A 13,709-nucleotide genomic window follows, 5' to 3' on the forward strand; every position below is an offset into this window, starting at 1 on the left:
GGGGCAGCAGGAACCCAAACTTCCCCTTGGGCCCTGTCGGGGCCACCTGGGGTTAGGATTGAGGCCCACTGGACTGGAGTGGGCTCACCTGCAACTCCTCCCCGCTGAGGGCTCCAGCCTTCCCCCGGGGCACCCCGTGCGGTGCCGAACCCCAGGCAGAGGGAGGGGGTTGCACCCTCAAAGGCAGCAGCAAAAAATATCCTGTGGGAGAATTTTAACCCATGCTCCAGTTGGGGAGGGAGGGGGGCTGCTTTCCTAGCCCCCGGGCAGCGTGTGAAGGAAACAGCGCTCGCGCGTGGTAAACAAAGCCCAGCCGCCATCTCCAGTCGGATTGTGGCGATGCCGGGGCGGGCAGGGCGGGGGCGCTGCTAGGAAATTAGCTGATCACGGAAGCCACCCCCGGTGAACGAACGTCGATGCGGCACCTGGGATGGGGCCGAACATGCAGCGTTCACCAGGACATCGGACGCCCCCCAGCCTGCCGGGCAGGCCCTCGGGGAAACGAGTGCAAAGAGGGGCCCTCCAGGACGCCCTGGAACACGGAGCCAGCGGGGCAGGAGAAGGAGCTGGGGGCAGCCCTGAGAGCTGGAGGTTAGAGGGGAGGGGGGGAAGCTGGGGGGTGGGATATGGGGTGAGCAGAGGAGGGAGGGTGCAGGGGACTGCAGGAAGCTGGGACTGGATGATGGGGGGATAATTGCCCTGTTCTGGTCATTCCCTCCGAAGCACCTGGCCCCGGCCGCTGTCGGAAGACTGGATACTGGGCTAGCCGGACCATTGGTCTGCCCCAGTACGGCCTGCAGTGAGGGGGGTCTCTGGTGAGACAGAGGGGGCTCAGCAAGGTGGGATGGGGGAAAAGGATCCTTTGTTGTTCCCTTCCAAAGAAAAAGAAAGAGAAAGGAATGAGAGGGAGAGAGACCCAGGAGAAGACAGACAGACAAAGGGGAAGGCTAGTGGAGGAGGTGGGGGAGAGATAGCACCTCTGGGGGGCTTGTGCAGGGTGAAGGAAGGAGGGGGATGGGGGACGCTTAGGAGTCAGCAGGGCCAGGGGTTGTAAGGGCCTGTCACTTGGAGGGCAGGTGGCTGGGCCTGGCTGATGAATTGCCAGCTCGGATTTAACCCTTTGAGTTCCCCTGGGTGTGCCGTTCTCTCTCTGGCTGGGGTCGGCTGTTCTTTGTGAACCTAGTCGGGGCATCTCACAGAATATCAGGGTTGGAAGGGACCTCAGGAGGTCATCTAGTCCAACCCCCTGCTCAAAGCAGGACCAGGACCAATCCCCAATTTTTGCCCCAGATCCCTAAATGGCCCCCTCAAGGATTGAACTCACAACCCTGGGTTTAGCAGGCCAATGCTCAAACCACTGAGTTATCCCTCCCCCGCCCCCAATCTGGGCGGGGCGATCTGGGGGTGTCTTTTTGCTGTGTGTAGCGACTGGGGGGTGGGGGAGAGGAAATAAACACCAGGGTGTGGTTCAGAAATGGCCCCGAGGCCACAGGCTGAACCCGCTGCAGGGTTGGACTGTTACTCCTGGGTACTCCAGGGTTCTTCCTGAGCCCTCCCCTGCCAGACGGCGACTGTGTTGGCTGCGGGGTTGGGCTGGTGCCGCTGCCATGTCTAAAGGCCCCTTTACCCTCACGGAGCAGCCCTGCGGTGCTGTGCAAACCACCCCCCAAAGAGGTGATGCCAGGAGATGCCCAGCCCCTGCTTTGGGCATCACGAAGCCAGTGCGAGCGCCTGGCTAATGCATCATTCAGCAGGTGATTGGCACTGGTGCCCCTCCCCGGTTTCCCAGCTCGGGGCCACGCTGCCAGCTCCTCCCCCTTGGGTGCCACGTGCCAGGCTTTGCCAGCGCAGCACTGCCTGGGAACAGGACGATTGCCTGGCACATTGCAGGGCCAGCTGACTCCGGCAAACCTGCGTCTCCTGGCATTAGCTCTTTGAGTGCGCTCAGCTCAGCTAATAGCAAATCCCCTCCCTAATAAGGGAACCTGGCTGGGCTAATGCTGCCTTGCAAATGCTTCCTAATGGCGCTAATGTTGTAATCCAGGGTGGGATTAGCTCCCCCACGCTGGCGCGGTTTTGGGAGCTCCTTTATCTGGGGTGAGAGCCACGCCGGCAGCCCCGACAGGCCCGGGAATGTCTGCCAGGGCAGCGGCAGGTTGGTGATGTGGGACGGGGGCCCCTGCTGCCGAGCTCTGAGCTGCCACATCCCGTGCCGGGAGACGGGGAGGGGAGAGCGAGAGGGGCCCTGCAGAGCAGAGAGGGCGCATGGGAATAACAGCACAGGCTAGGCCTGCAAAGCAAGCTGCTGTGAGAGCTGTTTCCATACCCCTCTGTCCTCGCCCCTGTGGCCTGTCTGCCAGCCCCCTGCTATCCCGGCCCTGGGGTCCCCCCCACCCCGAGCTCTGCTGGTGCCCCTCAGTCCTGACCCACAGCCCCCTCTATCCCAGCCCTGGGCTCCCCTCCCCGAGCACTGCTGGCACCCCTCAGTCCTGACCCACAGCCCCCTGCTATCCCGGCCCTGGGCTCCCCCCCCTGCCCCGAGCTCTGCTGGTGCCCCTCAGTCCTGACCCACAGCCCCCTCTATCCCAGCCCTGGGCTCCCCTCCCCGAGCACTGCTGGCACCCCTCAGTCCTGACCCACAGCCCTCTGCTATCCCAGCCCTGGGCTCTCCACAGCTCTGTCAATGTCCCTCAGTCCTACCTGACCCACAGCCTCTCTACTATCTCAGCCCTGGGCTTTGCCCCCTCATCCCCCACAATGCTACTGACCCTCAATCCCAGCATGAGCACCGCCTGGAGGGCCGAGTCCTACAAGCACCTCCCCATGCAGAGCCCCCCCTGACTTCAAAGGGAGCCACGCTGCGGGATCAGAGGTGTGAAGCGCCCTGAGGAAATAGAATCGAATTGGGTGCGTGGGTTTACACCCAACCGGCCCTTTCCAGCTGCAGTGTCCAAGTCCCATCCCCCTTAACCCTCCTCGCAGCTGCAAACTCTTGGATTTGATCATCTATATGCGGCCAGGAGATTCTAGGAGCCCCTCTGGGGCCTGTGCTGTTTTTCAGTCAGCCACTAGGAGGTGCTGGAAAGTTTTCATCCCATCAAAGGGAAGCCCTTGGGATCCAGCCGCCCTGCTCCCACCCAACCACGCCGAGTGTCCCCCGTTGGAGCCGCCAGCCCAGGGCGGGTGTTTCTGGTTGAGCGGGTGGGTGTGGGGTGCGGGGAGTGGGTGCTGGTCACTGCAGCAGGTGCACCGTCATTCCGAGGCCAAGGGGAATCCCGGGAGCCGGGCGTGTCCTTCCAGGGGGAAAGGCAGGAGAGACCCAAAGGAGCCATGACCTGATCTGAGGATCCCCTCGGCCGGGGCCTGCTGCTCTCTGAGCCCTGGCAGCTCCGTCACCCCCCGGCAGGATCCTTGCCCAGGAGCTTCGTCCAGCAAATGCTGCGGAGAACAAAGTGGACGGGCGGGCAGGCTGCGGGCGCATGGACAGAGATACTGGTGGGGGAGATGGGCAGAGAGCTGCAGCAGATGGGGAGAAGGTCAGCTGGTGAGATAGGAGTGAGAGAAGAGATGGTCCCTAGAAGGATGCATGGTAACGTGAGCTCACTGGGCAGGTCTTAAGGGCAGCGTGGCTCAGTGGGTCGGGTGCTGCCGTTTCCAGCTCTGCTCCTGGCTGGCAGGGTGACCCTGGGCAAGTCACCCCCCACCCCTGTTCCCCTCTGCCTGTGGCACTGAGCACACCGGCCTGGGCTGCAGGTGTGGGGCCAGTTCTCAGCCCTGCGGCCGACTCCCTGGGTGACCTCGGACAAGCCGCTGACTCTCTTTGGGCCTGAGGTCCCCAATTGACAGGTAGGACTAATAACCCTGCCTTGGTCTGTCTTAGACCGGGGCACGGACTGGCTCTCCGGGCAGCACCCTGGGGCCCCCATTTCTTGCTATGGTACTTCTCTGGCCCCCCTTACCTAGGATCTGAGCCCCTGCCCATCTGCAATGGATTTCTCCCGTTAGCCAGCACTGAATCAGGACCTGTAAACCCCCCCACCCCCCGTGCACAAGCCTCCGGTGCTTCCGCTGAGTCGGGATCAAGCTGGACGCTGCTGGAACACACCTACTAACAGGGCGCTCCAGGGCGCAGGGGGTCCCTGCCGGGGACGGCGCACCCATGTCTCTCTCTTTCCCCAGGCGCTGGAGGAGCTGAAGATGTCTGGCTCCATAGCATCCTATGACCAGCTGGTGCGGCAGGTGGAGGCCCTGAAGAAGGAGAACACCCATCTGCGCAGGGAGCTGGAGGACAACTCCAGCCACCTCTCCAAGCTAGAGAATGAGACCTCGGACATGAAGGTGAAGGCGCTGCCGGCCCCAGGGCCCAGCCCTCTCTCCCGGCCCTTGCTGAGCAAGTCACCCAAAGCCCTGCAGCAGGGTGGGGTGGCGAGTTTTCATCTGGGTTTCCTGGAGAGGGAGGGAGGCCTAGTGGGCGGAGCGCAGGGCAGGAAGCTGGGAGGTCCAGTGTTCTGACCCCCTGCTCTGCTTTTGGTCACGTTCTGCTAGGATTTACACCCTGGCTAGGCAGTGAATTTGTCCTTTCCATGCCTCAGTTTCCCCACCTGGAGCTAAGACTCTTTTTCCCTTCTCCCCCTCCCCCCAAAAGGGTTAATCAGGTCCTCTCTGTACTAGAGCTCATTGGGGCCTGTATTTAATGGTCTCCCACTCCCCCCCGGCAGCTTGTGCTTCAGTCAGAGCATAGGGAGAGCAGTAGGAGCTGAGCACATTCGCGATCCCCCCCTTTGTGTCCCCCCCTCCGCTGGCCTGGCTGGAGCGATGCCAGCTGAGATGTTGACTTTGCCTCTCATTCCCCTGCTGCTGGGAAGAGCTGGTGAAAGGGGCTGAGCTAGGAGCCCTGGAAATGGATGTTCTTGGCCCATCCCCTGGGCCCGTACGTGTAACCCACACGCTTGTGGTGGTGTGTTCCTCACTGCTGGTGCCTAGGCCACGCGTAGCAGCTGGTGGGCCTGCGCCGGCCATGGCTAGTGCAGGTGGGGGTTTGATCCCTGCTGTTGACAATCCCCCCAGGAGCACAGCCAGCCTGCCCTGCGGGATCCCCCTTAGGAGTGAGAGGGGAGCCCCATCTCTGTGGCCCATCTGCATCATGGCTTCTCTGCAGGGGCCTGGCTGGCTTGACTCGTTCGCGCTGTGTTCCTCTGTTTGTTAGGAAGTCCTGAAGCACCTTCAGGGCAAACTGGAGCAAGAGGCCCGGGTCATGGTGTCCTCCGGGCAGACGGAGGTCCTGGACCAGCTGAAAGGTGAGTGAGCCCAAAGAAGTGACCCGTCCAGTGAGGTGAGGGCAGGTGGGGTTCTGTTCTGCACAAGGGGAGTCCTGCAGAGCTTATGGTGGCCGGTGGGGTGATGCAGCAAGAAGCCCAGAACCTGGGGGCTGGGGGCAACATGGAAAGTAAATTGTCCTTGATCCAAGAAACGAAAAGACCGGTGTTCTGCATGGCGGGGAGGACTGGCGCCAGGACTCCGGGGTTCTAGTCCCAGCTCAGATGGGGGAGTTGTGCTTAGTGGTTAGAGCAGGGTCCTGGGGGTTATCGGTCCTGGGTTCTGTTGCTAGCACTGGGAGGGGAGTAGGGTCTAGCGGATGGGCTGCTGGGTTGGGACTCGGGAGATCTGGGTTCTTTTCCCAGCTCTTCCACTGACTCCCTGTGTGACCTTGGAGAAGATCCTGATCCTTACTATGCATCAGGCTCTATTTAACTTTACACACATGGAAGTCGCATGCTGCAAGGGTGGGAGGGACAAAGGACTTCTAACCCTAGACTGCTCATTTAATAATAGGAATCTAGGGCCAATGATCCATTGACTCCTTCGATGCACCTATCGTCCCTGATCCTGCAAACACCTACCTGTGTGCTTGAAACACACAAGCAGTTTCATTTGCTTCAGTGGAGCTATTCTGCTTTGCACCATCTGAGGAACTGCCCCCAGGACTGGCCCTAGACCAAATGGTGCCCCAGGCAAAGACCGTCTTCGGCGGACCCTGCCTCCATTTGAATACCTTCTTTTTTATTGCATTTGCAGCCCATTCCGCGACTTTGATGCACGATTTACGTGCATGATTCATCCCTGTCTTATAAGACAATAAATTTGTCTGATAGCATGAATAATTACAGATTTACAGATCCTAACAACAAAAACAGCACCCCCCGAGTCCGGCACCCCCCAAGCCTGGCACCTCAGGTGCCCCTTAATCCAGCCCTGTTCCTCCCCCATCCCCAGTGCCAAGGGAGTCCCTGGCAGAGCCAGCCAGAATCCTGTTCAGACACAGCTGCGCGGTTCCCCTCCCAGCGTGAGCAGAGCATGAGGAGGCGCTGGCCCACTTAACTCCCCTTAACTCTGCCCACTTCCATCTGATCCATGAGCAGCCTTCACTTTGCTGGGAGATGCATGTGGCATATCGGGGCAGCATATTATAATAAGCTAGCGCTCCCCAGTCTCACCATGCTGAGTTTGCTGGTGTGGCAGGGACCAGACTGAGCGATAAGCAGGGTATGGAACCATGTAACAACGAGGGGCTCAATTCACTGCCCCACCTATGACCCGGTGTGTGGGATTCACCCCAGGGGGAAAGGAGGGGCAGGGATTGTGTGAGCTGTCACCAGGCCCTGGGGCTTCTGATGGAGCTGAGGATGCAGCTTGAAGTGGCTGCTGGCTGGGACAGCGTAGCCTGGGTTTCCCACCCTCTCCTGAGGCTGGCCCGGCTGGCTGCTGGATGCTGGCAGAGGTTGTTTTGAGGGTGCCTTGCAATGCTACAACCGTCCTCTCGGGGGAGCAGCGATCCAGGGCCGGGTCAAGACCTGGGGGCCTCTGGCAAGGCTCAGTCCCGCTGTTCCTCTGACCACCGTCCACACGAGGTTCTTGCTGCCTCCCCAGCTCTGCAGATGGACATCACCAGCCTCTACAACCTGAAGTTCCAGCCTCCCGCCCTGGTGCCTGAGCTCGCCTGCCCCGAGGGCAGCCCCCTGCACTCAGCTGCTCCCCAGAAGAAGGACAGCATGGGGGAGCTGAGTCGGGCCACCATCAGGCTGCTGGAGGAGCTGGACAGAGAGAGGTAAACTTACACACCCGCCTGCCTGTCTCCATACGCCCACATAACTCTGTCTGCCTGCCTCTCCCCCTGCACACCTGTCTGCCTGCCTGGCCTCTTACACACCCATCTGTCTGTCCCCCTACACATCCCTCTGTCTGTCTGTCTGTCTGCCTGCCTCTCCCCCTGTGCGCCCGTCTGTCTGTCTGTCCCCATACACATCCCTCTGTCTGTCTCCGTATACCCATATACTTCCGTCTGTCTGCCTCTCCCCCTGCACCCCTGTCTGCCTGCCTGGCCTCTTACACACCCATCTGTCTGTCCCCATACACATCCCTCTGCCTGTCTGTCTGCCTCTCCCCCTGTGCTCCCACCTGTCTGTCTGTCTGTCCGCATACACATCCCTATGTCTGTCTGTCTGCCTTTCCCCCTGCGCACCCCTGTGTCTGTCTGTCTGTCTCTCTCCATCTTGCCCCCATCCCCACAGTGTCTGAGCCCTAGCTCACCGGGTGGCTAAGGGACCCCTTTGCTGCTCCCATTACCCAGCGTTCTGCCCATCACCTTGCTGCGTGCCCCGGCCTGGGATGCTCCCAGGGCCCTTAGCCAGCCTTTGAGCTGGGCTCAGTGTGGGGAGAGCCTGGTGAAGAGGCTCCTAGAGGATTTATCCCTCTCCTGTCGCTCTTCCCCCTCCTCACGAGGTTTCTGGCTGGGCCTGGGGTTGGGTTGGTGTCAGCACTGGGGGTGGGGTCCATGGAGTGGGGCGTCCATGACTGCCCGCCCTCTACCCCGTCCCCTTCTCCAGGTGTTTCCTGCTGAGCGAGATTGAGAAGGAGGAGAAAGAGAAGCTCTGGTACTTCACACAGCTGCAGAGCCTCTCCACACGCCTGGACGAGCTACCGCACGTGGAGACGGTGAGTCCCTGGTCCCAGGGACCAGCCCGAGACCTGAGCCGACCGGGATCCCTCCTCTGCCAGGCGTACCTGGGTGCTGGGAGGTCCCAGGGGCTCAAGGGGTGTTGAGGACTCAGCCCAAGACCTGAGCGAGTCCCCTGTCCCGAAGGATGCGCTTTGCCCCGTGGGATGCGCCTCCCGTAGAGAATACCCTGTGCTGGGGGAGAGCAGGGCCAGCCGGGCTGCTGGGATCCCGCCCCTCACGCCCTGCCTTTCCTCCCGACTCCCAGTTCTCTATGCAGATGGATCTGATCCGACAGCAGCTAGAGTTCGAGGCCCAGCACATCCGCTCGCTCATGGAGGAGCGCTTCGGGACGACCGACGAGATGGTGCAGAGGGCTCAGGTCAGGGCAGGGGAGCTGCTCCCTTCCTGCGGTTATTTCCCTTCAGCCCCCCCCTCTCCCCCCAGTAATGCAGCCCCCCCCCATTTGCAAAACCAAGTAATGGGAGGGATCAGACTGCAAAGCCCTCCCCCCAAAGCTGGGCAGTGTGTGTCTTGGGGGGCAGGGGGAGAGTAATGGATCAGGAAGCAACAACCCTCCCAAAAATATGGGCAATGGGAGGCATTGGGGGAGATCAGGCTGTCCCCCGTCACCCCAGAAATCTGGGTAGTTAGTGCAACCCCCCTACCCACAAAGCCGGACAATAGGTGGTGGGTAGGAATCAGGATCATGTTCTACCATGGGGGGAGAGGGGGAGTAGCTCATCTGGGAAAAGGCTGCCCGCCCTTCCCTTTGTCCCCCTTTCCCACCTAGTGGCCGAGCCTGCCTCTCTCTTTAGGCCCCATGCTGCCTGATCCTGTCCCCTCACGGGACACGGCTGAGAGGCATGGGGGCGGGGGGGCTGGTGCTTGCTGATTCTGTGGTTAAATCCCCGCAGATCCGAGCGTCCCGCCTGGAGCAGATCGACAAGGAGCTGATGGAGGCTCAGGACCAGGTGCAGATGTCGGAGCCGCAGGTAACGGGGCAGGAGCCGAGTCCGCTGGGCCTCGGGCTGCACCCCCGGCGGGAGGGGGGCATGGTGCTAACCTCGCAAGGTGGGGGGGGACGGTGCAGTTAGGGCCACCTGTTCCACAGACAGCTGCAGAGTCCCTGTCCTGCGTGTGCAACGCCACTGTGCACCCCCCCCCGGTGACACCCCCAAACGTGCACACACCCAGCCGTCCACACCGCGAGTGTTGCTCATTCGCCGGCATGCACAGCATCACCCACAGGCGTGCACACCTGCACATTCACCCCTGTGCTCCAGACTCATGTGCACACTTATGTGTGGGCTCGCACACTTGCACTTGCCATTTGTAGTCACCCACAAACTCCCCTGCACTGACCCGTTGCACATGCACCCAGTGGTGGCGTGTGCTTGCAAACACAGGCATGCACTCCCCCGCCCCACAACTGTCCAGGTGTGCCCGTTCTCCGCCCGCACACCCCCCTCATTGCACCAAGGCCGGGGAGACCTCCCCTTGCACACACACCCCGGGCCCAGGTCGCTCTCTCTCTCTCAGGGTGGGAATGCTGGAGGAGGCTGCTTGGCATGGGGGTGAGAATGGCGTTAGAAGCAGGCGGGTCGCTGAGGCCTCCCCGCCCCACTGAGCGGGAGGCCTTTGTGTGTCTCGGGCACCATGAAATGGGCAGTTGCCATGGCGACGAGAAGTAGGCCATGAGGGGAGATGCTGGCAGGCCCCGCGTCGGATTCTGCAGAGCTGCCGCAGGGTCATCTGCTCCGAGTGGCTGAGCCTGCCCCCGTGCTGGGAGTCAGGAGCGGGTGGGGGCGGGGCAGATGTGTCCCAGGCCCCGGAATTAGTCCCACTGCTCCCCAGGCTGGATGTGTGTCACTGACCCCACGGATCTAACACAGTCCACAGCAAAGGCCACTGACTGCGAATATCCTGCCCGAACTGCACGAAACTCCCACGGCATTATCTGAAAAAACCCTGTCTCTAAATACGCCAGTCAAACCAAAGTACAAGAGTATTATTTAAAACCCACATTAATGTTCAAATCCTAATGGTTCACTATAACGGTAGTAGTAACGGTACTAACACCGTATTTTAAAAGCTGCTGTAAGATTAAAATGCTGCAGTGTTGTTTCTAAAATACTGCAGCAGAACTGAAATGCTACAGCATTATTCTCCCAAAGACACTAACCAATACTGAATTAAAAATGCGACAGCATGATAAGGAAAATACCGTGATTTTATGAATAAAATTAACTACATACATTTTTAAATGTACAGTATTATCAAAAATACTATCCTATTAAAAGGGGGAAAACATTTCAGTTTTTATGAAAAATACTAAATGATAAGAAAAATACTTCAAAATTGTTCAAGAAAAATACTTGCAGCATTTAAAAAAATACTACAGTATTATCAAAAATACTATCCTATTAAAAGGGGGAAAACATTTCAGGTTTTATGAAAAATACTAAACGATAAGAAAAATACCTGCAGCATTTAAAAAAATACTACAGCATTATCAAAAATACTATCCTATTAAAAGGGGGAAAACATTTCAGGTTTTATTAAAAATACTAAACGATAAGAAAAATACTAAATGATAAGAAAAATACTGCAGCATTTAAACGAAATACTACAGTATTATTAAATAGTACAGCCCTTTAAAAATACTTCAGCATTATAAGGGGAAATACCATGGTTTTATTAACTATATTACGTAATAAGAAAAATACTCTATCATTGGTGAAGAAAAAATACCTGCCGCTCTACAATAAAAGCTTTGGCTTTTGTATTAAAAATACTAGAGGGTTAGAAAGAAAAATACTGTCGTGCTAGGAAATAATACTACCATATCGTTTCAAAGATACTGCAGTATTATTTAACACCCCACACAGGTTTATAATAAAAGTAGTGTTTTTAAACAAAAATACTACAAGATAAGAATGCTACAATGTTATTAAAAATACTGAGGTGTTCTACAGTGAGACTCCTGAATCCTTAATCCTTCAGTAATACGGCAGGAAGCTGTAGTGTTTTGGGTAATTACTGCATAATACTGTAGCATTTTTCTAAGGGTTAAGTGCCCAGGGTTTAAACCCAGAGGCCATATATGAAATCCGGGCCCTATTAAAATGAATTGGAGTTTTGCCATTGACTTCAGGGGGATCAGAATTCCGCCCTAGGGTTTCATTAACATCTGAACTGGGTTTAAAAAGCCAGAGGTCATGGGATTCCTACTCTGGGCTCCCAACAGGCACTGGTGCGCTCTCTCCTGCCTTCTGGGATGGAGATTAAGTAAGTACAGAGACAAATTATTTTGCCCCGAGCCTTTCTCTGCCCCAAGAAATCGATAGCAGAACTGGCTGTGAATTTCTCCCTTAACCCCATGCAAAGCCGGAGCGCAGCGGGGCTTGGAACTAAGCCCTGGGAAGATGGAGCGGTTTAGAATCAGTAAGACAATTATCGCACTGTTGGCTAAAAAGGGGATTTGTCTTGGAAAGAGAAATGAGCCAAAGCGCTCAGTCCTGAGGCCTTGAATCCCTGGGCAATACATATTTTATTACATACATCTGCAATAAGGCCGGTTGGTAGTGAGGAAGGATAGTCCCGTGCCTAGGCTGTTTGCCCTACGACTCAGGAAAGCTGGGTTTAATTCCCGCCTCTGCTACAGACTGTGTGTGTGACCTTGGGCAAGACACTTAGCATCTTTGTGCCTCAGTTTCCCATCTGTGCAATGGAGACAGTACTGCTGCCCTGTCTCACAGGGTGGCTTTGAGGTGCTCAGATACTATGGGATTGGGGCTGTCTAAGTACTTTGAGAGAGAGGGTTTAAAATAATTTAATATGGGCTGATTGAGGACCAAGGACGGAGTGGGAGATGTGTCACTAAGGATGGTGGTAGAGAGATGGACTGGCCCTTCTACATGTAGTCAGAGGCCATTTCCTCCACTATGCAAGGAGGGTTGCCGGCCCTCCAGGACTGCCCTGGAGTCTCCAGGCATTAAAGAGTAATCTTTCATTTAAGAGGTCATGTGATGAAACCTCCAGGAATATGTCCAACCAAAACTGGCCACCCCAATTGCAAGGCCTAGCAAAACACTGTGCGGCGAAGATGCTGGAGCTTGCATTGGCCTCATAAGAAAATCCATGTGGCATATTAACACAGTCACCTGCTGCAACCCGGCACCCCGTTCACTGACACCTTCAGTTCAGTATCCCTCCGTTTAGCGGCGGCTCCGGAGGCTGGAAGTCTCTGTTCCACCCCGGGACTGAGCTGGAGGGGCGCAATCCTGCTCCCATTGAAGTCAACGGGACTTCTGCCCTTGCTGGGTGCTGCCCAGGGCTAAAACAGGGGCTGCAGGCCCCGGTTCAGAAAGCACCAAGTCCCATGGAAGCCAAAGGGATTTTAAGTGAGTGCTTAAGTGCTTTGCTGAATCGAGGTCTCAGTGAGCACAGCCTGCTCCCAAACGTCTCTCCATTGCTGAGCCCAGTTATGTGACGCTGAGGGGGTCCCATGTATGCCTCCTCCCATCCCAGCCTCTGCTGCTTTGGGGCCTATCTGTGGAAGGCGACTGGCACTTTGCTGGGTGTCTTTCTGGAGCACCCTTGGATCTGAGAGCAGGTCTGGAAAGAGCCAGGCTCCCTTAGCAATTTCCAGAGAGTCTGCTTGCCTGGAACGAGCCGCTGATGGGGTGGTATTATTGGGCTGGTAGATTGGCCTCCTCAGACGAAATGGGTTTTGCTGCCAGCCTCACACGGAGCAGAACTGGGTCTCATGTGTATCTAAGGGTGTGAAAACTGGTGTGACACATGCCTCCAGCGTACAAGTCCCTGTCACGCCCTATGCTGACCTTTAAGGTGTGGAACCCACTGATCAGTGTGTCCCGGGTCCCCCTCCATGTCCGATCCACAGGGGATGTGAGTCGGTCACTGCCCCAGCTACAGACACTGGGTCTTCAGTTCCAGCTGCAGAGACTCCTGTAGTTAGCTCTGGTTGTCATCCACCTTACGCTCCCTCTGCGTCTGGCCCACTGAGTAGACTTAACTGGGGTGTAATTTACACTCGGAGAGGGCAAATTGCACCAAGACTCACCCCTGATCTGGGCTCTGTGTGTGCCTGGTGCAGGAGACAGACAGAGAGACAGGGACAAGCAGACGGGGAGAGGAGAATAAAATCACACCACCCTGCAGGGGCTAGTCAGAGCCAGCCAGCCCAACACTGCAGCTGCAGGGGTGTGCTCTGTACAGGTCACAAGTTCTTAGACGTCCCCCTGCTCTGTTCTTGTAGCTGTGTGGGAAGCTGTCTGGCATGGAAGGGGATGGGAGCCTGGACGTCCCAACGCATCCCGAGGAGGGAGGGAGCCACCTCAGCAACAATAAGGTAACGAGAATCCCCATCCCTTGGGCATTTGATGGAGGAAACGCAGACGCTCGCTGGAGATGAGCAAATCAACTGCTTCCCCGGCTCTGAATGGCGCCAGTCAGTGTTGTGTAGCAGATAGGGCATTGGGCCCGGAGCTTCTGTTGCCAGCTCTGCTGCTCACCTGCTGGGTGACCATGGGCGAGTCACTGCCCCGCTCCGTGCCTCAGTTTCCCCTCCTGCCCTTGGTCTATTGTTGCATCTTTGGCTATTTACACAAGAAATGTGAAATGAAGGAACCCCACAGGCGCAACGGGGTCCAGATAACCACATGCGCTGACTAGGTACAACTTGCCAGAG

General features: G+C 57.2%; 1 protein-coding gene across 1 annotated transcript in view; it reads left to right on the forward strand.

The window, feature by feature from the left end:
• Positions 1 to 13,709, forward strand: part of APC2 (APC regulator of WNT signaling pathway 2) — a 48,975-nt gene that overhangs the window by 17,240 nt on the left and 18,026 nt on the right. Inside the window, 7 exon segments of the mRNA XM_037885952.2 lie at positions 4,180 to 4,338; positions 5,207 to 5,297; positions 6,928 to 7,105; positions 7,884 to 7,992; positions 8,262 to 8,375; positions 8,911 to 8,988; positions 13,278 to 13,370. Coding sequence (XP_037741880.1) covers positions 4,180 to 4,338; positions 5,207 to 5,297; positions 6,928 to 7,105; positions 7,884 to 7,992; positions 8,262 to 8,375; positions 8,911 to 8,988; positions 13,278 to 13,370 — 822 coding nt within the window.

Source organism: Chelonia mydas, chromosome 25, assembly GCF_015237465.2.
Source record: "Chelonia mydas isolate rCheMyd1 chromosome 25, rCheMyd1.pri.v2, whole genome shotgun sequence".
In the NCBI taxonomy this organism is placed as follows: domain Eukaryota; kingdom Metazoa; phylum Chordata; order Testudines; family Cheloniidae; genus Chelonia; species Chelonia mydas.